Raw genomic sequence first — 23376 nt, 5'->3', positions numbered from 1 at the left:
ACCATGGCCTTTAATTCAGAAACAGAGGCAGCATTAGAAGGGCTGCTTCTTGCATATTTCTTGCAGGAAATCTGATTGAGGACTAATTGGACTTTACAGGGGCATTTCAATATCTCCCCGTGTGACCGATTGTCCAAGACAGGCTTTCATTTTGGGGTTTTCATTCCTGAGATATTTAGTAATAATGCTTCTATGATGCATAAAAAAAGACCTTACTCAATTAACTTAATTTTTTGCTTCTTTCTTTGCCAATTTTAGTCATTGCTCTGAAGTTTCAGGCTTTGAAAAACAGTCGGTCCATCATTTCACAAAGCGACGTGACACTTTGAAGAATTACAGTTCTTTGAGTGAAGATATTAGTTGAAGGAGACTTATTCAACTATATTTAAGTATGGTAAGAAAGGATAGCAGCATGCCCAATAGTTTATTTCTCAATTCTTTACTCTTGCTTGGAGTTTGCTTTAATCCAATGAGACGATTTTCATGTCAGGGTTTACTCTTCAAAAAGTTAATTCAGGGAAGCGGTCTCGTCTTGGAAGAATAATGTTTTAATGTGTGGATATTGCAGGGTGAGATGCTTGGTACAGTTTAGCCAGCCTTTGCCATGGCAACACACACACCTGGTTCATAAAGGGCTGCAGCACTCAGAATGAGTTTGTATCGCAAATTTGTGACAGTGTTAGGAAGCAATCTATGGCCAGCTAACGACCACTGGATGATATTAATGAGAAAACTCCATGTGTCCGCTCTGATTATATTGGTACTTGAATTTTCAGACAGTGCATTGAAATTCCTTATCAAAACATACTGAGCCTCTGTTGGAAATTAGGAGTTTGGAGGCATCTCTGTGCCAGTGCTTGCTAAATAGCACAAATTTGTTTTCCCAACACGCTGGTCTTTGCAAAAAAGCCAAATCCCTTTTAATCCTAAATCATACCTGTGCAACAGTTGAAATACTTGGCTTTTGTTCAGAAAATTTGGAGTTAGTTCACGTGTAAGCCTCGAGAAGGCCTTGAAAATTAGCGATCAATATTCCCACTTGGCTGTACCGTAACCCAAATCCATGAGTACGCCGCCTCTTTCTTTTCCCAGATAATTTAGCATTATTCAAGATACCTAATCCCATTATTTCTTCAACATTACTTGCTTAAGAAATAGCAGCCAAATTATACCCAATTCAAAACTTAAGAAAACAAAACTAGGCTGACTTGTTGCCGTCCTTGGTCTCTTTATTTTGAGCCCATTTTAAACAGATTAAGGTTAGGGACATCTGTAGTGGCTCCCCTGGTGTCTGAGTCACACTATATGGCATTTATAGGATGTAGCTCAAGACTGAAGGGAGCTGGAACGGTTAGCAACAGAAGATACAAATAAGCCCTTTGATGTAGAGAGAGGAGGGAGAGGAGAAAACGGAGAACAACAAAATAAAAATAACTGCCAAAATATTCATGGTAGCGACACAAAAACGCACAAACACACTTGCCCACACAAGAGGATTGGACAACAGAGGGCAAAGTCATACCCATCAGCTACAGACACTTGAGTTTGAGTTGTGCTTCAGTCACACACACACACACACACACACACACACACACACACACACACACACACACACACACACACACACACACACACACACACACACACACACACACACACACACACACACACACACACACACACACACACACGCGCACGCGCACGCGCACGCACACTTTTTCTAGCGTGTCCTAAATACAAACAAGCCCACACTGAGGCGAGCACATACAAGTTACATAAAAAAAAGCTTGCACCCCTCCGTTCCCATCACCACCTCCCGCCACTGTTTTTCTCTCCGTCTCTCCATTGTTCACCTCTCCCCTGGTAGTTGGTTGTAACCGCTGCTGGAACACTTCAAATGAGGACACATTCAAAGCACTCCTCTCTTTATTATCCCACGCGAGCACTCACTCTTTGCAGACGACACGCAGGAACTCATTGCCACTCAAAATATAACAATCACACCCTCACTTGTGATGACAATACAACGCCACATTATGTTCTCTAATCAAAACCACAAAATGTCCAAGCTTGAGTGGAATCCTAGCCTTGACCGTTAAAACCTAAAATGGCCTCTTTCTTATTTATTTTTTTTTACAAATGTGAGGTCCCACAAAATGGCTCGACGATTGCTTCTCGCAGGGATTCAAGTATGCGCACGCACACATGCACACACAGCCCTGCAGTCGGAATGAGAAGACAGAGTTCTCTTTTCATGTTCCCTGGGCGCGCTCTCCATCAATAGCCTCATTTTCCCTCTCTCCCCCCTTCATGCAGTATCCTCTCCTGCGCTGTTTCTAGCCATCTTTTCACCCCTCCTTTCCTCTGCTTCTTTTTCCAATATTCAACCCTTACTCCTGAGTTCCGAAATTGTCAGAATATTCAGGCTAGGCTTCGAATTACTACAGATTTATTAAATTTCACTTTTATTTAACTGACCATTACTGTTTTGTCTGTTATCCCCCTCTAGAATCCTACCATCGACCAGTGACCGTTTCCTGTTGAAGAACTTGGTTTCCGGGGCAGACTATAACCTGTGTGTGCTGGCCATTTTTGATGACACAATCACATCGCTAGCGGCAACAAAAGTCCTGGGCTGTGCCACGTTCTCCACCAAGGATGTATACCCAGCTTGCCGCTCTCTCCAAGCCCATTTCCTGGGCGGGACACTCACCATATTGGTTGGCGGTGTTGTTGTCGTCACCCTACTCGTGTTCACCGTTGCGCTCATGGTTCGCCACCGTGTTTGCAACCACGGCGACCACATGATATGCCACAACGGCAACACTGAGGCAGGAGGCGGGGCCTGCTGTCAGAGTGGAGGTGGAGGGGGCGGGGACAAAGGGGGAAACGGCAGCGGGTGCTACCAGTCGAATGGTGCTGGGGACGTGATGATGGTGGTCCTGCCCAATGGCCTGCCGTCCAAGAGAGGAGGGGAGAAGGAAAAGGAGAAGGAGAAGGAGAAAGACAAGGACAAGGAGAAGGATGAAGTGGATCCTGCTTCTTCTTTGCCTCCAAAACTCCCTCCTAAGCCCAGGCCCAAGCCTAAAGTCAACCTGGAGCAGTTTCTTTCAGCTGGGGGGGTTGTTTCCACGACAACAGGGGCAGGATGTGAGATGGCATTAGTGGTGAGGCAAAGAAAGTTGGAAAAGGCGTTGGCGTACTCCCCTGAAAGTGACAGAACTCCCCTCTACTACTCCCCTTCATCCACCCTACCCCGTCAATCACACTCCAGGGAGCGCCCGAGACCCCGTCTGGAGCGAGAACTGACCAATCGTGCCAGTTTCTCTCTGGCGGCACCCCTGGGTGACCCAGAACTGTTGGACTGGAGAATGACTCCCCGAGGCAGGGACAAATGGAACTCGTCACAGGCTTATCAGAGCCCTCTGTCCCCTCTAAGCCCCGCTAGTGGGACCGCTAGTGGGACCGTTAGCAAACGGCGGCACTCGCTGGATATGGGCTCCTCTGTCGCCCTAGCGACCGATGCAGCCACCACTGTTGCCAAGCGCTACGGTGCTGTCAATTACGCCAAGCGGCTGAGCGTGATCTGGACGAGGCGGAGCCAGTCTCTCCATGGAATGCTGGTGCAGTGCGCCTCGACGACAAGCACAACGTCTTCGACGACCAGCGACGAGGAAAGTAGCGGTGTCTTTGGGGCCCGCTGCGAGTTCAAACGGGGATACATCCACGCCTATAACACCACCAACTCCAACTCTAACACTGGGATCAATACTGGGAAAGCAAGCAGTGTCAAAGACAGGGGGAAGCAAACTGGAAAGGATGGAAGGAGTGCTGAGGAACTGGAGGAAAGTGTTGTGTAGGTGGTTGTGGAATGTAATAATAAAAAATAAAAAAAGCTAAGAGGGATAAAGGGTCTGTGAGACACTCTGAATGGGATTTTGATTTGAGGGGGGCAAATAGTTGGAATTGAGAGAGCGGGACAGGTAAGATGAAGTGATTGCGGATGAGGAGGGGAGGGTCGTGAGTTAAGATGGAAGGGAGACGAGTAACACTGAGTCTCACTTGTGCAGCCACTTGATTAGCCAAGGAAGAAGTTAAAAAGGAGAGGGGAAAGTGTACCTGGGTGTCAGTTGAAGACTTTTTAAGAGGCTATTTTGAGCTGATCTGAAGATTGATGGGTGGAAAAAAATAAGTGGGGAGAGAGCTGTGACAAGAAAAAAGGGAGAGCGGGAGACAAAGAACGGCTTCAAAATGGTCTTTCAGTACTTAAGGCCGAGCTCAAGCTGTATCATTAAAAATGAAGTGATACAAGATCGAAAAGAAAGCAGGAACACAAAAACAAATCTGAGAGAAATCTAGACAAAGAGAGTGACAGATGTTAGAACAGACAATGGGAGTGATATATATAGTCACAGAGTGAGACACAATCAAACAGAGGAACACATCAGTCGAGCAACAGAACAAAGGTTATATAGCAGCGACAGAGATGGCGTGAGCTCAGCGTGGATCTCAGTAAAGCCTAAACACTAATAGAAACATACTCTTGCTAACACTTCAACTCTCCAGGGCCTTCAGCACCCCCATCAACAGCACACGGGTTTAAACTGGATCAAAAACAACAACACAACCAGTGCTAAGGGAGAAACGCTCTTCTCTGACAAAAAAGACAACAGTGATAGAGATTTAGACGACATCGCCCCGCTTTGTCATGTTTTTTTGATTCCGACACTGACGGCCATTTTGAAACTCTTTTCCAAAACACAATGATTGTGACTTTTATGTGTCCTCTGTGGCTGGGCAATGATTTTTTGGCTTGCCGTGCCTGTGGATTATGGGAGCATAAATACAGAGCCTGGGTGCATTGGACATGATCAATCGATACTGGCTGGAAAAAAGCGTGTGCAGCACAGACATTATTAAAAGAAAGACATTGGGATTACAATGGAGTCGATATGGATTACAAAGTGGAGGCGACAGGGGTGCATGATGGAACATCTACACGTGTGCATTTCTGAAAGGCCAGATCGTATTGGATGTCGAATCATAATGGACCAAACAAATGAACAATGCTAATGGATGCATAAGTATGCATGCATTGACGGATCAGGGACAGGATGTGTGTGTGTGTGTGTGTGTGTGTGTGTGTGTGTGTGTGTGTGTGTGTGTGTGTGTGTGTGTGTGTGTGTGTGTGTGTTCATGTGCGCACATGTATATGAATGTTTGTGAGGGGGAAATCCAGTCAACCAGACTCCATTTGTGTTTTAAGAATGTTTAGCGCTTTCTGGTAATGCTGTGAACGGAATAAATGTTTAAAGAAAAAATTAAGATTAGCGGCCGTCCACCCAAAGGGAAGGAAGAGCAAAATGTTTGAAGACGTTTTCACCAAAACCGGAATAAATCATTATTTCCAGCAATGTAGCATGGTCAGAAAGCGGCAAACGTTAAGGGGTGGGATTTTAAATTCATTTTTTGTGACTTCAGACTCCTTTGTGCCACATGGATTCACTTTAAATCCAAACAGTGAATGTTTTCAGAAAGGAAGCAGATATATATATATATAAAAAAAAATGACAGAAACATCATGGAAGCCACTCATGATATAAACTCTTCTTCAAGACTCATTATGGGACAACTGATCCAATGGCACAGACAGAGACTCTTAAAAATGTCTATTAAAGAGAAAATACAAAAAGAGAAAAACTTGAAAGTACATATATATATAGTATATATATAAAACGATGTTACTTGTCGCACCATGTGTTTCTGTTTTTCAAAAGTTTTCTGGGGAATGATGTTAGGATCAAAACCAATCAAATGTGTGATTTTTTTGTTTTAGACAAAAAATCTTCCAGATTAGAACAAAAAAAAAATGTGATCATAACAAGACTGAAAAAGACCTATTGAAGAAGCACACACAGCACAAAACACACAAACCGGGAAGCACAAACACCCAAAAAGACACATACACGCACCTACACACACACACACACACGCAGATGCCTACAAAACAGAGCAAACTACATAGTTAATAATAATAATAATAATGACTTTTAACCATTACTGTTGTTTCCTTTCTGTTTTGATTTCATTTTGCCAAAGTCAATATTGTTCTCTGGACTTGATATAAATAATAAAAATGACATGTATGGAACAGAGATGGACTCATTAACACAATAGAGTAAGTTGTGTTTCATGTGTGTGTGTTCACAGATGTATACTTTACATGCATTTGGCACAAAAGAATACTGTGTGTGTAAAAATAATTAACAGTATCACATTATTCGTATGAGTCATTGTAGTTTAGTTTATGAGCAAGTGCCTAAGCCAGTTTTAAAGACATTTTATTGCTATTTACTAGTTTACTTTGATATAGATGAACAAAAAAAAGCTAGCTCCTTGGTTTGGTTTGAATTAGGAGAGAAATGTGAGGATGACTCAGTCGTGATGAAAATGTTTTGAGCCCAAGGCAAACTTGTGAGTCAAACTTGTGAGTTGTTGTTTACTTGTCAGTCAATAGAGTTGATTAGAAGGTAAGGGTGAAATAAACCCCCTTGAGGTAATTAAAAGCAGCACGATAGAAGAAAGACGGCATGGTAAAAACAGAGGATAAAGGAGAAGCAAACTGAGGGGAAGAGGAAGATCAATAGTTCCAGGAACAGATGGAAACACATTTAGAAAAGAGAAAAAGGCGCGAGTAAACAAAAGACTAAAAACGGAACAGATTTGATATGAGACACAGAATAGGAAAGAGAGCTGAAGTGACAACAAACAGATAGAGGGAGAACTAAAAGCTGTCAGATAATGGATCGTGATGCTTTGTTATTACGGACCATATCTGCTGGTTTCTAATGTAAAACATTACAAGGGCCTTAGAGTTAAACTCTAATTTAGCAGCACAGCAAAGGCATGCGCTGGCAGCAATCTGCAACTAAACAGAGCTAATTAAACTTCTAAAAATATAGATGAGCAGAAGGAGAGACAGCAGTAAATTTGAAAACATGAACTAGCAGAAGAAAACATCCACACATTTATTCATTTTCTCAAGGTCAGGGTTGTAACAGGTGAAACATGGTAGCACAGCCACGTCATCAACCGCTCACTGGGGGATTCCTGGGATTTTCCATATCTAGATAGGAAATGTAATCCCACCAGCATGTTCACAGTTTGACTCTGGTTCCCATCCAAGTGGGTGTGTCCCACAGGGATGTGACTGGGAGGCAGGAACCAAAAAACAGGGAGCTGAAAGGCTGGCTGAATGCTGCAGAGCTGCTGTTTATTCTCAGTGGGATCAGCTGTATCAGCGTTACGGAGAGTCATTTCATTTAAATATCAAAAGTAGCGCTTATGGAAAATTAAGGGTCACATCTGTGGAGAGGGAGAGAGAGAGAGAGAGAGAGAGAGAGAGGGAGGCATAAAAAGAGATGGAATGGAAATTGGCCAAACTGTTTTCATGCACCTCGCCTCTCGCATGTTTTCATTTCCAATGAAGCCCTCTGCAGACCGCTGCCCAAATTGGAGTGTGTAAAATATGTGGGGGGGAGAGAGAGAGAGAGAGAGAGAGAGAGAGAGAGAGAGAGAGAAACATGAGAATGCTGACACGACTATAAATGGACAAATAGACGATGATGAGCGAGGGGAGAGAGGGAGGGAAGTGAAGGAAGGTCATTGTGTTTCATTGTGTTTTCAGTGTGTGTGTGTGTGTGTGTGTGTGTGTGTGTGTGTGTGTGTGTGTGTGTGTGTTTTTGCGGCTGAGTGCGCTCGCCACTGCCTGTGAGTGGCTGTTATTTTTGTAATGTAAGTACTTTGCCACAATTTATTACCAGGAAGATAAAAGATCCTTTAACCACGAGAGGATCAAATGAGACGGGGGGGGGGGGTAAACTGGTGTGTCTGTGGTGTTGAATGTGCAAAAAAAAAAAAAAAAAGGTTAACGTGCTCTCTTGAGCTTTAGACGCCAGACATCACCAGAGCGGTAGACTATGTGTCCTAATTCAAGGCCATCAACTGTGACACCAGAGGAAATAAAGAAGCGAGAGGGGAGGGAACGAGTGCGTGTCCCAGGACATCAGGTTAGAGGACAATTTGATTTGAAGCTCATAAGTGGCCACATTAAAAGCAGAGCTGAGTCTGTGCTTCAGTCACCTTTTAAAAATTAGAGTCAATGTGAGTGTGTGTGTGTGTGTGTGTGTGTGTGTGTGTGTGTGTGTGTGTGTGTGTGTGTGTGTGTGTGTGTGTACTTATGCGTGACGGGCAAGAACAACACAGTGCACCAACAACACCGACCCCTCCCCCCTTGCTCCCTGTGCCCAAGGCAGAACCCTGACCCAATTTGACTAATTAAAAAAATGCTGAGTAACAGACCCACACAAACTCACCTTTGAACACAAGCATACACAAATGTGCGTATACAAGCACTACGAGATAACCTTGTGGCAGTGGTGTCTCATGTTGTGTACGCATGCACGTGTGTGTGTCCTGAAAGGCCATGGCTGCCTGTAGTCAAACTTGGCCTGACATTTGCAGTCATGATCAAGGTATGATGCATTTCCCCTGCAGTCATGCTGGGTAACTGCTGACTCAGGGTGCATCAAGACTCAGCACCGTCTTGCACTATAGAACCATTTGGACCAGTTCTGCAGCACGCTGATAGAAACTGGGCAGACCTCAGTGTTAACAGCTCTGTTGCACAGTCAAAAAGGTGCCACTATCGTCACATCCCATTACGGTTACGAACCAATGACATTTCCATGGCAACTATGCAGCAGTGTCGCCAATACAGTGTGGAAATATTAGTGGTACTCTTTGATGAAAAATGCAGAACAGCTGAATAAAGGTCTAACAGATAATCCCAGAGTTCCTTTAAAACATGACTCAACCCTTTAAAACTTGGCCGAGGCACAAACTGATTTAATAAGTGAAGACATGGTAACTTTCAGGGACACGATTTAGCTGAGAGGAGAGATGAGTATTATTGTAGAAGTAATAATCTGACACCAAAAAACAGATTTGTATGAATTAATGTGCATATCTGGTAGAAGAAAGAAGATGATATTTAAGCTCTCATGTTTAATGCTCTGACATCCCAAAAGAATAAATGTAGCTTTCAGTTGAATATAGAGTTAATTATTACTAGTGTGTTGTTAACTTAAATCATGGTAATTAGGGCTGGGCTGTATGGACAAAATCTTCTATCCCGATATAGGTCATTTCATATTTCTCGATAGCTGTATATATATCACAACATGGGATGTTTTCTCTGCATTCAATAAATAAACAGTCCAAATGAAATAACCGAATGGTTTTGTATTATCTCATTTAATTAGCAACGTTCGGGTTAGGGATTTGAGTTAGTCTGTGCTTGCTGTAATCAATTTAGACAACGTCATTAAATCTAGGATTATTTTCATTGACAACTAATCCATTGAATATTTTCTCTATGAATTGATTAGTTGTTTGGTCTTTAAAAAGGGAAAAACGTGATTCCCAAAGCCCCGGATGATGTCTTCAAACGTCTTGTTTTGTCCACATCACAAAAGGTTTACAGTTTACTGTCAGAGTAAAGAAAGCAGAAAATATTCACATCTAAGATGCTGGAATTAGATAATTAAGACTTTTTAATCTTAAATAATTCAAATATAGTTGGCAATTAATTTAATAGTTGAAAACTACTCAATTCATCTTCGCAGCTTTGATTTCATCACCAAATGATTCTATTGAAAGAGAATAAATGCTCACATTGAATTATGGCCCAGCCCTAGTGTAAATTAAGCTCCATATCAACTTGGTATGGTTGTAACCAAAAATGAAACTTCGATATCATGTTTTTAATACTCATATGTTGATATGTCTGCAGAGCCTCTGAAATCGCTCTTTTGCACAGTTATGGAGACAGACTCTCTCTCTCTACCTCCCTACACTCGTATTTTGACTAACTCATTCGCCAAAAAAAAAAGAGACAACATTCACAATAAATAAAGTTCAAGATGTATTTGGCTGTTAGCATTATTATTATTAATATTTATATTGTTGTAGTGAAAACCTGATATTGTGACAGCGATACCACTTGGATATTTAACATTGACAGTTTTTTAATAACTTAATCATCTTGGACAATACTTAGACAGATCTATTGTAAACTCGCTTGCATCAACTACCTCAAATTAAAAGTGCATTAGCAACTGTAAGCAACAGATTAGAAATGTGAAGCTAAGAGTTAGCGTTTAGCATTTGGAGTGATTACAACCCCTCCAGAGACGGAGCGGCAGTGGGAGTCACACAATGCTTCACATCTAAATGGATGCTTTAACCAAAATTTTCATCAAGATTTAATGAATATGAAGTAGTGTGAGGGAGCTAGATGGCTATTGTTAAATCAACGGCAGCTAATGATATACAAAACTTAAGAACTGTTTTTATCCGAGAGGCTAAAAAACAATATTTTCCTCTACTTGTGTAAAATGTAATGAAGCTATTTCACATGTGACCTTCTGTACCACAACAGACTCGCGCTAATACAAGATGCTTCTTCTACCATATGTGCGTGTCGTCTGGCTACGAGTACATTACAGCTGCACCGCTGTCACTTTAAGTTCACTCTGAAGATTTTTTTTGCCATGTTCCTGAATTCCAGAGATTCCATTTTCAGATATTACCTGTGTGATAAAATACCATTTCACCACTTTTAACTACACTGTTCTTTCTGAGTTGACAGCTCCGTTTCCCCTGTATGAGCTAATTAACCATTGTGCACCTCTATTGTTGGAAATTCTGATGGTAATGGTGCCATTTTGACAGGATACTTCAAATTAATTAGCCATCTTGGAACATGTAGATCCATGAATACCCAGACACTAATCACTGTTACTGACTGCTTTAATCTGGTTAACCGGGCTCAGGTGAAATGAGGCTTGGATGATGACTACGGATCGTCTGTACAGCTAATGATGAACATTTATACATATGCAGCATGTGTTACAATGCCAGTCTATGTGGGGATATTACCTTACTTTCAGATTTGATGTGCTAATTCAAAGCATTTTTCACTTAAAGACATACAAAAGCTGTTTCTCTCTACACCACTTCATCATATGCTGGCAGTGACTCTTCAACTCGACTCCTCGGCGACTCAGCATAGGATGGAGACGATGTGAGAGAGAGGGATTGAAAGATGAGGAGATACAGTAGAGAGACAGTAAAGAAAAAGATTGATTGGATCCAGAAGAGCAAAGAGAAGGAGGAGAGACGGGAGAAGCTGCAAAGTGAAAGGTCGATGGAGGAAGCGGCGGAAGAGAGCTGGAGTACAACGGCAGCAGAAAATAGGGAAATTATCGCTTGCCTCATCTCAATCCATGATAACCAGCTTCTTATCACGATCCACTTTGTTGGTTTTTTGGGGTTCTCAGAACTGCTGACAGACATTGGTAAAAGGAAACCTGTGTTCAATTTGTGTAAAGATTTAGACCCTGAAGTTAGGATTTATTGGAAATGTGCTGAATTTCAATACACTAGCATTAGCAATACCACAGACACAATCAGTCTCAGTGTGTTTAATTATGGCAAGGTAGCGGAGTTAATTTCATAATGACATGCTACAAGGAGCACCTTAAAAAAAGGAACAGATGTGAAGGGAAATTGAAGAAAAATAAAGCCGACAAAGAGGGACTATGGAGGAGGAGTAACAATGCTCAAACTTAGTCTCCTTAACGCATCATTTCCTCCCTTTTTCCTTCCATTCACCGTCTAATTTGATCTCTCCTTCTCCTCCACTGACTCCTCATTCAATCCATTGTTAACTGCATTCGCTCCTAATCTACACCTCTCCCTGACCTGAACTTTTGCTTCAATATCTCATTGTTTTGCCAGTTTTGCTTTCACCCTCTTTCACTCATTTCATTCTCCATTTTATGACTGTAAGAAAATATTGGTTGTCTCTCTGTATCATTCTCCCACTTGCAGAATATTAACATTCTTCGCTTTCTCCCTGATTCGTTTCCTTTTTCTCTATAATTTAATGTCTTTGCCTGTCACTCCCTCTTTTGCTTCCCATATCAGTGCTGCCCCACCTACCCACTCATACACTTTAATATTAAAATTCCTCTCTCCACTTTCGTTGTTTCACCCAAATATATTTTGGCATTTCATCTTTGTTCCTCTGACCTTGTCCTTCTCTATTTCATTCTTTGGTATATCTCCTCCTTACTCCCCCCACTAGTGCCTCTACCTTAGTTCCCCTTTCATTTCTCTCGCTAAACAGCTGCATATTGAAAAAAGTTTTTAGACTGACTTCCCAGAGTCTGTCTGTAATGAAGGGCGCAGGATTGCATAAGGACCTACCAATATTTCAGGAGGACAGAATTGTCCATACTGATATTTGAGTGAACTACTTTTAATTATCTTTGGCCGCAGCCGTGATGATCACACAGACGTGTTCAGTGCAGCGATTTTAGAAGATATTATTGAAAACTTTTGACGCTCTGTTTAAGGTAATCTTGGATTTCAGGTAATTTCATCAGCTGTGCTGCGTGCCAGAGATTTGACATGACATATCTTTTACAGTTGAACAGGTGCTTATAGAATAGCTATGGCTCTCGAGCACAATTTTGTGAACTTTAAGACACACGGTGATGATATTTATGCCTGATCATAAGTGTTTTCCATAAATTAGTTTCCGTTTTCTAGGGCATGTAGATTATTTGTTGGAATATTATGACCGAATTCTCATTAAATTGGGACTTTCTGGAAAATATTACAACCTTTGTCTCAAAATATTACGACTTAAGCCTCCAAAGTTATGTTGAAATGTTTTGGAATGAGCAAGATGTTTTGAACACAAGCTAAAATCGTGCAGAAACACATATGCGCTATACAATTCCAGAGGTTTATAAATGAATTAAGATGAATGAATGAATCATTGAGGTGAATGAGTGCTACAAGCGCATTTAAAGGGGTTACTTTCCCCAAAGAAAAGACACAAAGAGGAGGTAAAAGTAAATCTTAACTAAAAGTGTGTTTACCCAGCAGGGAGAATATCAAATGAGAGAAGTTGTTCTACAAAAGAATAAATATTTGAAAACAAAACGACCCTAACCTAACCCTGAAAGCCTTACTGCATTATATTTTAAATCGTCAACTGGTACCTGAATTTTGTGTTTTCTTCACCTTAATAAACATGTTTCCACCATAAATTGGTGCAAACATATTATTCAGAATGCAGGAAATGAACGTGTTTGACCCTCAATATTTCCCCACGCTGAAACGAAAACCTACATCCTTGGCTGTAATTATTTGGTTTGACTACGTAAATGGATATATGCATGAGATGGTAAATGTGGGGCAGATATCTGATTCAGAATGTATACAAAATTCAGATTTTAATGCAAAAATCCTATCGCACAAACCTAATGAGGTAATTTGCTTTCAAACATGCTGAAAAAACTAAATATTTTCCATTCAGCAGCTCTCTCCTTCACCTCTGCCCTCACTCCGCACAATATTTTTCTTCTCCCTCTTCAGCCCACTCCTCATTCAGCCGATTATCTTCCCTCCTTATCCTCTCCAGCTTTCTCTCTCTGTCTCTGTATAGTGTTTAAACATGTTTCTGTGATCAGTCTAAGAGGCATAAAAAAAATCTAAATGGTATTTTAGTTAGTTTGCCAGCAAAAAAGAACAAGAAGATTCAGGAACAAAAGATGTGACTTTAGTTGGACGCCTTTTATCCCAGTGGGAGCAGAAGCCCTCCAGCAGTATTGGTGTCCCCTTACCCTTTTAACCTAGCTATTGGCAGTGTCAGTAAATGTTTTACCGATCGAGCGGCATGAGGTGATCCGTTTTCCACACGGCTGAAAGGGACGGGCTCAGAGGGAGCTGTGGAGTCTACCATTGAAAGAATATGAACTGTATTTGTTAGAGAGCAGTATAGAAGGGTAGCATACGTTCAATTTAGGATCAAGATTCCCATTAGTGCAATAAACCAAATAATATTTTTAAAGTAACATTTCAAAACTGCAACAGCACAGAGGTACTTGCATCTTGGCCTCTCTTGGCCGCCACTCTAAAACCTCTCTCCGTCTTGCCGTTTATCCAATTTCCGACCCTCTCCCCGTTCTGCTCTTTCAGTGGCTCGCTGTCTATGGTCCTGTGATTGTTTGCGGTTGTTTCTTCTCACTCCCCCTCCCTCGATCTCTTTCACCTCTGCCAACCTCCCTCGTTTAACTCGTGTCTTCCGTTGCAACTGGGGGAGCACGTCACTTCACTGACAGGTTCTCTCAGAAAACTTTCACTCCGTGTCTTTTCCGCTCACCCCTCCACCTCTCCACCACTCATGTTTTCTTCCCCATTTCCTTTCAGTATGCTCTATTTTTTTTCCACCCTCACTTATTTTAGACCTGGCATCTTTTCTTTTTATCGTATTTTGTCCCAGATGCAATTTTGCCTTTTCCCAACTGTTCTTTCTTACTGCACCGCAGGGCCTCCACTGCTCATCAGTGCCTCTCTTTAACCATTCCCGCCCACTGCCCATCTTCTTCACTTTTCCCCTGCTTGCCCTCTTTTCATCATTTCTCACTCCCTCCTTCCATCCTCCATGTGGCGATGCTACCACCTACTCCTCGGACTCATCTTCCCCGCGGGCTCCCTACAGACCCCTGATCAGAGGGAGGGAGTGGAATTTTGTAACTCTTCTCATCTTGAGAGGTTCGGCGGTTTCACTTTTCCGAGAGGGCGACGGCAGGAGATCTTGGAGTGTGTGTGCTTGTGTGTGAGAGACTTGGCAGGGAATAAGAGACGGATACAATGGGGTGTCATCTTTCTAGAGAGGAAGCAACATGGGGGAGACAAGAATAGGGAGCGAGAGAGGAGAAGAGAGAGACGAAATAAAAGAAAAGGAGAAAGTCACATGTCAATGAGAGGTTTCATAGCTTCCATAAATGCTTGCCTTACACCCCTCGGCATCTCTATTGTTCAGCTCATTCTTGCTGAATGACTGCGACAAACACAAGCTCACTTTGTAAATAAACAAAATTGTAAACAAGCAGCTTACATTAGCCTTTTGTGGATGCTAAATTAGGGAGGCTAAAGCCCCACAAATCCACTCCCATCTCTGAACCAACACCACTTAACATCACCAAAAACCTAAAAGAGTTGTGTGTAAATCTCCTAAATACCTACACAAAATGAGTTATACCAACAGCCTCAGCAATGTTTCAATGAATCGCTCAATGCTTCCATTCCGTCCTTCTGGAGGGAAAAGATGATTGTCATACTTATTACTGAAAGTAAATATGGTTCAGCTGCTTGTCTACCAGTACAACTTTGCCCCTGGCCCTATTACTATGATTCAAAAACATTTAGCTGCATTGCTCCTTGGCCTGAGGAATACCTGTGTTGGGTTGAAACGTGGTAAATAAAAGATAGACAAGCTCTGATTCCAGTGTCGGTACTCAGAATGCTGGTTGATTTTTTTTTCCCCAATTTGTTTTGGTATCCAGCACTTTATCACAATGAGGTTTTGTGGACGTGTGCATGACTTTTTCTAGATAAATGTGAGAAGAGATCCCATAAGGTATGATAAAAAATGAGGCAGTCAAAAATGTTTGTTTAGGCAGCTGGCAACAATTAGATCTAATATAAGACCCAATTTTCATGTGAAATTGCAAGCAGAAGGTGTAATGGATTCATTTAATAATGTAAGACTTGTGGAAAACAAACCATACAAGCAGAAATTCTACAGCAGAGAAACTTTGCAGATGTTTGGGGGAAGAACTTATCATAAAAAGCAAATGGTTAGATAAAATAGAATTGATGTCTGACACAACGTCCTGTCACTCACGTCTCTCGAGATGAGGACTGCATATAAAATATCTGCAGCTTTGTGGGCTGCATATTGTCATACGTAGCAACAGGAACTATTCCATCCAGTCTTAAACATGCTGAGGTCCAACCTCTTTTAAAGAAACCGAATCTTGATCCCTCGGTTCTTAACAATTTCAGGCCTATTTCTAAACTTCCGTTTTTATCAAAAGTTTTAGATAAAGTTGTTTCAACCCAACTTCTAGCTTTTATGTGTCTTAATGATGTGTTTGAGAAGTTTCAGTCAGGTTTTAGAGCTTTACAAAGTACAGAAGCCGCCCTCCTCAAGGTATCCAATGACCTCCTTTTAACAGCTGACGGGGGGAGAGCTCGATTTTAATCCTTTTTGACCTAAGTGCGGCCTTTGACACGGTAGACCATGCCATTTTAATCAACCGTCTTAAGAACTGGGTTGGCATCAAGGACTCTGCACTTAGTTGGTTTTATTCTTACCTCACTGACAGAACCCACTCGGTCACCATAGGTAATTACTTATCTTCTACTTCCAACATTACCTGTGGTGTACCCCAAGGTTCTATTTTAGGTCCAATTTTATTTTCCATATACATGCTCCCCCTAGGTCAAATCATCCAACGTCATAATGTCTCTTTTCATTGCACCGAAACCCGACGACCCAAGAAGCCTAGCTGCTATTATGGACTGTCTTAAGGATATCAACTGTTGGATGGCACAAAACTTTCTTCAACTCAATAATTCGAAATCTGAGATCATTTTATTTAGTCCCCAAACCCCATCACTCCTATTGTAAATGCACTTGGTCCTATGCAGTGGATATAAAATCCACTGCAAGGAACTTAGGAGTTCCATTTGATTCTGACTTCACTTTCAGACCCCACATCACAAAAATAGTCCAGTCCTGTTTCCTCCAAATCAGAACCATCTCCAAAATAAAACCTATCCTCACTCCGACAGACCTGGAAAAAATCATACATGCATTTGTCTTTTCAAGACTGGACTACTGTAACTCCTTCTCTGGCATTAACCACAAGTCACTCTCTCGCCTCCAACTGGTTCAGAACTCCGCAGCTAGGCTTCTTACTGGTTGTAACAGACATCACATCACCCCAATCCTGGCTTCTCTTCACTGGCTCCCTGTTCGTTTTAGAATTGATTTTAAGATTTTGCTGATCACTTTTAAAGCACGTCTGTGTCTGGCCCCGACATACATAGGAGAAATGTTGACCCCGTATGAGCCAGCTCGCAGCCTTAGATCCTCAGGTGGGGCCCTTCTGGCTGTTCCAAAGTCAAGACTGAAAACCAAAGGCGACTGTGCTTCCGCCATAAGGGCCCCTCGGCTTGCAAAATCAGTAATCTCTTTTAAATCACTTCTTAAAACACATTTTTACAGAATAGCTTTTATGTGATGTCGTCGTTTTAATGTTTCGTTTTCATTTGGTTTTAGTATTTTATCTTATATTGGTTTACTATATTTGACCTATTTCACTTGATTTTATTTATTTTGTTCGTTTCTTTGATTGTCACTTGTTATTTCATTTAGTTTCTTTGTTTAGTTTTATCCTAACGATTGTTCTTAATGTTTCTTCTATTGTGCTATAGAAATAAAGTTATTATTACTATTATTATTATTATACGTTGCATATTAAGCCGCAACTTAGCTCATAGTTGCTTAAGATCAAAGTGCTGTCAAACAGCCGCAGCATTGGGACTACGAGGGGAACAGTGAAGCTTTAAAAATGTCCTGTTGCTTCTCAGCACCAGCTCAACCACGCTGAAGCTAATGTTTTACTTTAACTTCCATGAAATATTCAGAGTTTGACTGCACACAGATGTCAGACCTTGGCACGTTGCTCAGCACTGATCATAGCACTCTCTTTCCAGGACGATCACTGCCACTTGCTGCAATAAAATTCATTTGCAATGTAAGGAAAGAATACCACTCAACTAGGAGCTGGTAGAGTTCAATAAATTAAATGAGGTCTCTTGCTATCATTGCACAAAACACATTCTAATCTTCTTCAGCCACAAACTTCAAATCTCTGTGAAAATGATAACGCCACAGAGAGGGAAAGAAAAATCTTGGATGCTGCACGTCCGCTCCTTAAAAACATGCAGCACAGCGTTCTATCAACAATCGGACCCATTTGCTACTGTGAAAGACCTACCTATTCAAAAAAAGATTGCATTTAAAGATGTCAGTACACTCTAAAGATATTCAAAAACAAATTTCAGGTCCCTGACTGGTTTTATTTTGGAGAAAATGGCAGCAGCCTCAGACAGCAATTTGTCAATGATGACTCAGCTCAAATCAACAGGCGATGAAATAATGAATCACTAACTAATTTTGCAGTGATCTTATTGGTTCTTAGTTGTTCGCATGTGATAAAGGCTCCCAACATAATATCATACACCCAGTGTTTAGGTCAGTCACCTACATGGGCAATAACTGATTAGTCTCTAAAATCTATGCAGGGTTCAATACAAGGTGAGGTTTAATCAGCGTCCTTTTGTGTGCCGCCGCTTGTACTAGAAATGAATTATGAAATATTTATTCTGTGACTGAAAACAGATGTCACAGCTCGCTCCGATCTGTGGAAGGGGGTCACAGCGACTACCACAAAGCGTCACCTCGGCTGAAAGATGCTCGCAGTTTGATAAGAGAGACTTCTGCTGTGTGTATTTGTGGAGACAGTTGGTGGATATTTAGCCAAAACATCTTAAAGATTGTCTCTAGAGGGAATCAAACCCTTAAGCACAGCAGCGTTTGTGCCAGGAACAACAAATAAAAATGAGATGGTGTTAAAAACAAACAATTCTACCGCCATTGCCATATAAAAGGCAGCAACTCCTACACACACACACACACACACACAACAGTAAGGGTTGCATTTGTAACTAAAGCATGAGCGATTTGATGAATGTATAATAGTAAGATTCAATACTAGCATGTCACTCGCCTGCTGGTCTACTGCAAGTAATCCTATCATTAAAAAAACTCCAGTGAACTGTGGGTCAACAAACACCTGCAGGGTGTTTCATTCTACTAAAAGGACAGCAACAAGGTTCACACGCACACACACACACACACACACACACACACACACACACACACACACACACACACACACACACCACACACACACACACACACACACACACACACACACACACACACACACACACACACACACACACAACCTTCGTAACCTTGCAAGCTATACTGTACGCCCACAAAGCCGTTGACCCTGTCCCCTTTATGCACCTGGGGTTTGCTCTTGCAGCACTCGCATCATTGAGTTATAGTGAATATAATTGAACCTTCCGACCACACAGAGGCTCAGAAGTGGATGCGCTGCAGCTGTGTGCAATCATTCAGAGAAGTGTAAATGTATGTATGCACACAAATAGATGCATAATGAAACTATACACACATGTGAAGGGATGCAAACAACGTTAGCTTATGTGAGTTTTACACAAGGTGAGCCAAGATCAGCCTCCCAATCGCCTGGACACCCACACAAACACCAACACACAAACATGGAGGTCAATGGGCATCAGACATGAAAACAACGCTGTCGTGACTGGTAACCAAGAAATACAATTCTGCTGAGATTTAAGAACAGACAAAAGGAGAGCCAATGAATTAAAAAGAACAAACCAAAAATAAATAATACCTTTAGAAGAAGACAGTGAATGACAGGACAATAAAATGAGCATAGGAGTAGAAAGGAGAAACAGCGGAATGACAGTTAAATTGCACAGCCCTTTATCTGCATGCACACAGTCACCATTCTGGTAGTTCAAGTGTGTTTTAAATAGAATAAACCCCAGCGGTATTGGTAAGTTGGTGCTGCACACCACCCAAATATCGCCGCTTGACCAATTTCATTACACAGTCCGGCACTATACTGGGATGCTCATTGTAGTCTTTAAAAGTCCTGACTGAACATAATTTTCCCCTTAAAGAGCCCCAAAGGAACGAACAAAAAGAGAACATTTGTACGGAGGACCTTTAAGCGTGTCTGCCTCCTCTAAAACTTTACAGACCACACTGCTGCTTCTGCCTCCACATTATTCTCTCTGGCACCGACTTTTAGACATATGACAATCCGTCAGTAGAGGCATACAATTACTGATATGTGCCAAGCAATGGCTGCCAATTTAATCGTTCCAACCGTAGAGCTGTGCATAAGAGTCAATATTGTCCTGTTTTGTTTTTGTAATACTGAGATATATCTTAAATGTTGTCTAGAGAGAGATTAAGATACAATAACCAACCACTAGACAACATCATATAGTAAAATAAGCACTAATAAACAAAAAAAAATGTGTCTTTAAAATAATAAGACCCCTCTGTGGAACTGAACAAAGGATGAGTACAGTAAGTATTTTTCATGGCAGCCATATCGTTTAAAACCACTTGTGTCTGAGGGCAAAATGCCAAAGTAACTAGACTTAAGGATCACAAAAGCTGAACCCCTTGAGCTGAATGTGGCCTGATAAGTACTCATTTACCTTTTATCCTTCATCTGGACATCTTCATGGTAAAAGCCCAAATGTCAAACTTAGCACTGGCTTTAAATGGCGGTGAAAAAAAAAGTTGTGGCGGTAATTTCAATCATCATCGTTATCCTAATATTAATAATATTGTAGCACGGTTATGAGTGATAGATAAAGTAATTAATGAAAAATAAAAATGACAGTGTCATCAATAAAATGAGATCATTATGTGGCCCCAAAAGTAGTCGTACAGTCCTTTTTCTGCTGATTAGAAGAAGATAATCAAACATGAAGAAGAAGAAGATGAGAGAACAGAGAATGAGAAAAGAAAGGTAGAGATGGCAGTCAACAACCCCTCCCTTGTCCTCACCCGTCTGAGTCGAGTATTAAGCTCAAATTCATTGTCAACTTAAAATGAGACAAATCCCCCTTTTTCTCTCAAAAAACACTCTTGGGCTGGTGCACACAGACATGGAAACACACACCTTATTACTTAAATCTTTGGGAATAAAAAGTCTGGGTCCTCTGAACAACACGCCCTCGCTTTGCTATCGATCTGAGCACTGTTTATGCATCCTCTCTTTCTCTCCCGCCGTCGTTCACTCATCCCCACTCTCGCTCCACTTTGCTTCGATAGCAGGCGCCGCATTACAGAACGAAAATGCAAACTGCCAATCCTGTCACAGAAAAGCACAGATAAGAAAAATGCAGCTTTTGCCTTGAGTGTCTTATCCTAAATCCATCTTCAGTTCTTATTAAAACTTTACCACCCGCGCTTATCTCATTCTGTATGTGGACTGTCATCAAACGACTGAACACAATAAACTGTTATTCTGCTTTTTTTATTTTTTTTAATGTTTGCACTGAGAGCTGGCTGAGATGGGGAGCCTGCACCTGATGCGGTTTTAATTGACAATTAATGAATCCAGACATTAGCTGATCCAGACACCTGGCAAAGGGCAGGCCATAATTAAACTCATTAGAATTAGAAAAGAGACTTTTGTTCTCAATCAGCCATTAAAGCAGCTAAAACAGGAGGCACTCTACCAAAGTAATGTCTGTCTTTCTCCTCATCCCCCCTGTTCTTTTAAATATTTTACCAACCCTCTTAATGGAACTCTTTCCTTTGTTTTCCTCCATCTTTAAACACTTTATTTCCCCCTAATCACTCCATTTGTTCTTCTATCTCTGTGCTTTTTTCCTATTGTCCAAGTTGTCCAAGTATCTCAAATCATTGGCCGCCTCTCCAGAAGTAAACAAGTGCAAATCTTTGGACATAATCATTGATTCTAATGCTGGACATGTTTGTATTGTTTCTATCCGTTAATCTGAATGGAATTGCCTTGTTTGATTTGTTGAAATAGCAGAGAGCCCAATGCAAACCCAATCAACAGATGAGCATTTTTTTTTCTGAAGAGTCTGGCAAAGAAATCTTTGATTGTTCAGGCAGAACAGTTGATTCCTGATGAATAAATCAGGCACATGGCGTATTTGTTTCCCAAACTGCCACGCGTCTTAAACTATTGTTGCTCAGTCAAATACTTTAAGTCCAGCATTGCCGCCAGACTCGCTGTGATTTAATGAGATCATATCAATCCGTTTAAATTATTTTCTTCCAGTCCGCTGACAGGAGAGCAAAGTACTTATCCAATTATATCTGTTAGGATGATTTAAGTTCTTTTGACAGACAGTTGCTTGACAGCTACGAAAAAAAAAAAAAAAAAAAGATATCGCAGAACATTTCGGGACCGTTTTTCATTTCATATTTTATGCAGAGCCACTTAGAGTGAAGGACGTGGTAGAATGAGCTTTAGTTCCTAGATCTACCACACTACTCGAAAAACTATATAAATATATATATTTTTAAAAAAATTGGAGGTAGAAGGGAGAACATTTGAAAAAGTCAAGAGCGAATTAGAGTGAGCTGAGGTGGATGACGTGGAGAGGAACATGAGTCAGCGTAGAGAAGGTGATTCTTGAAGCAATGGGGCTTCAGCTTATAACTGAGGACGGGGAATGACTCTGCCTTTTCTGACCAGTCTGATTCATTGTGCCCCACGGGCAAAAAAACACTCATAATTGTAAATAATCCCATGCCAAACCCTGTGCTACAGTGTCACATTTCCTTTAGCATAGCATTTCTCCTCCGAGGCTCCAGGAAGCAGCTAACTTTTCAGCAAATACATCCTTTGATCAAAGGGGCTGCTGTGTGAGAAGAAGACTGGTACTCATTTCCTCCACTTAAAACAGCACATGCACATACATAAAAACACAGCAGTACTGTAGAATATATTACTGTAGGTATTGATTTTTGCTAAAAAAAACAACTTGTTACTTGTTTTTTGTGACCCTGTAACCAGGCAAAATGATCCACTTGTGAACAAAACATTTTGAAATTCAACTTATCTAATGGAAGAACTGCAGAGAGATTTGCTGACAGACCATCATGACATTTGCTGAGCATGTTCCACCTCAACATAGTGAAGTCAGACTTTACATATTCAGCATGTATTTGGTTTAAAAACAGGATATTATTCAGCATTTTGTTTGTGCAGTCCAACACTTTCAGACTGGAAGCTCAATGAATAATGCAGCCTCGAGGGGCCACTAACAGAACTTAAGACTTTTTAGTCTTGTTTTTGTTTTTTTCTCTCTCCATATCGATCTAGCGGTCTAGACTTTGAGATGAAATGCCACTCTGAAAGGCTTTGTCCAACACGGCTGTAAACATGTCACCTCTGCCGGCTTTCTGCCTTTCTGCAGGGCTTCAACGAGGTCTTTGTAAATGTCTAAACTAGAGGGCTATTATGGGTTGGTTTTATAGCCAACAAGAACTCTACTTTGGCTCAAAAATTACAATTAAGTGTACCTCCACTTCACTGTCCACTTTTTCCATCAAACCCATTTATGTGTACTTGTAGAGTACGGCTAGAACCCCCTATGATACATGTGTTCATACATGCTTATGTGTGCATACTCACTGTACAGTAATTGTACTGTGGAACTGAGCTTGGCATTTGGAGGTATTATGGAGGAGAGAACAAGAGGAAG

General features: G+C 41.3%; 2 protein-coding genes across 4 annotated transcripts in view; one reads left to right on the top strand and one right to left on the bottom strand.

Moving 5' to 3' along the window:
- The window catches only part of LOC129093041 (leucine-rich repeat and fibronectin type-III domain-containing protein 4), a 34929-nt gene extending 31069 nt beyond the window's left edge, over positions 1 to 3860 (top strand). Inside the window, 1 exon segment of the mRNA XM_054600913.1 lies at positions 2510 to 3860. Within this exon segment, the coding sequence (XP_054456888.1) occupies positions 2510 to 3860 (1351 nt within the window).
- The window catches only part of pcxb (pyruvate carboxylase b), a 269858-nt gene that overhangs the window by 108416 nt on the left and 138066 nt on the right, over positions 1 to 23376 (bottom strand). The gene's annotated exons all lie outside the window — the stretch shown is intronic.

Source organism: Anoplopoma fimbria, chromosome 7 (assembly GCF_027596085.1).
Source record: "Anoplopoma fimbria isolate UVic2021 breed Golden Eagle Sablefish chromosome 7, Afim_UVic_2022, whole genome shotgun sequence".
Taxonomy (NCBI): Eukaryota; Metazoa; Chordata; class Actinopteri; order Perciformes; family Anoplopomatidae; genus Anoplopoma; species Anoplopoma fimbria.
The sequence above is the reverse complement of the archived record's forward strand: the minus strand, read 5'-3'. Positions and strand labels throughout refer to the sequence as shown.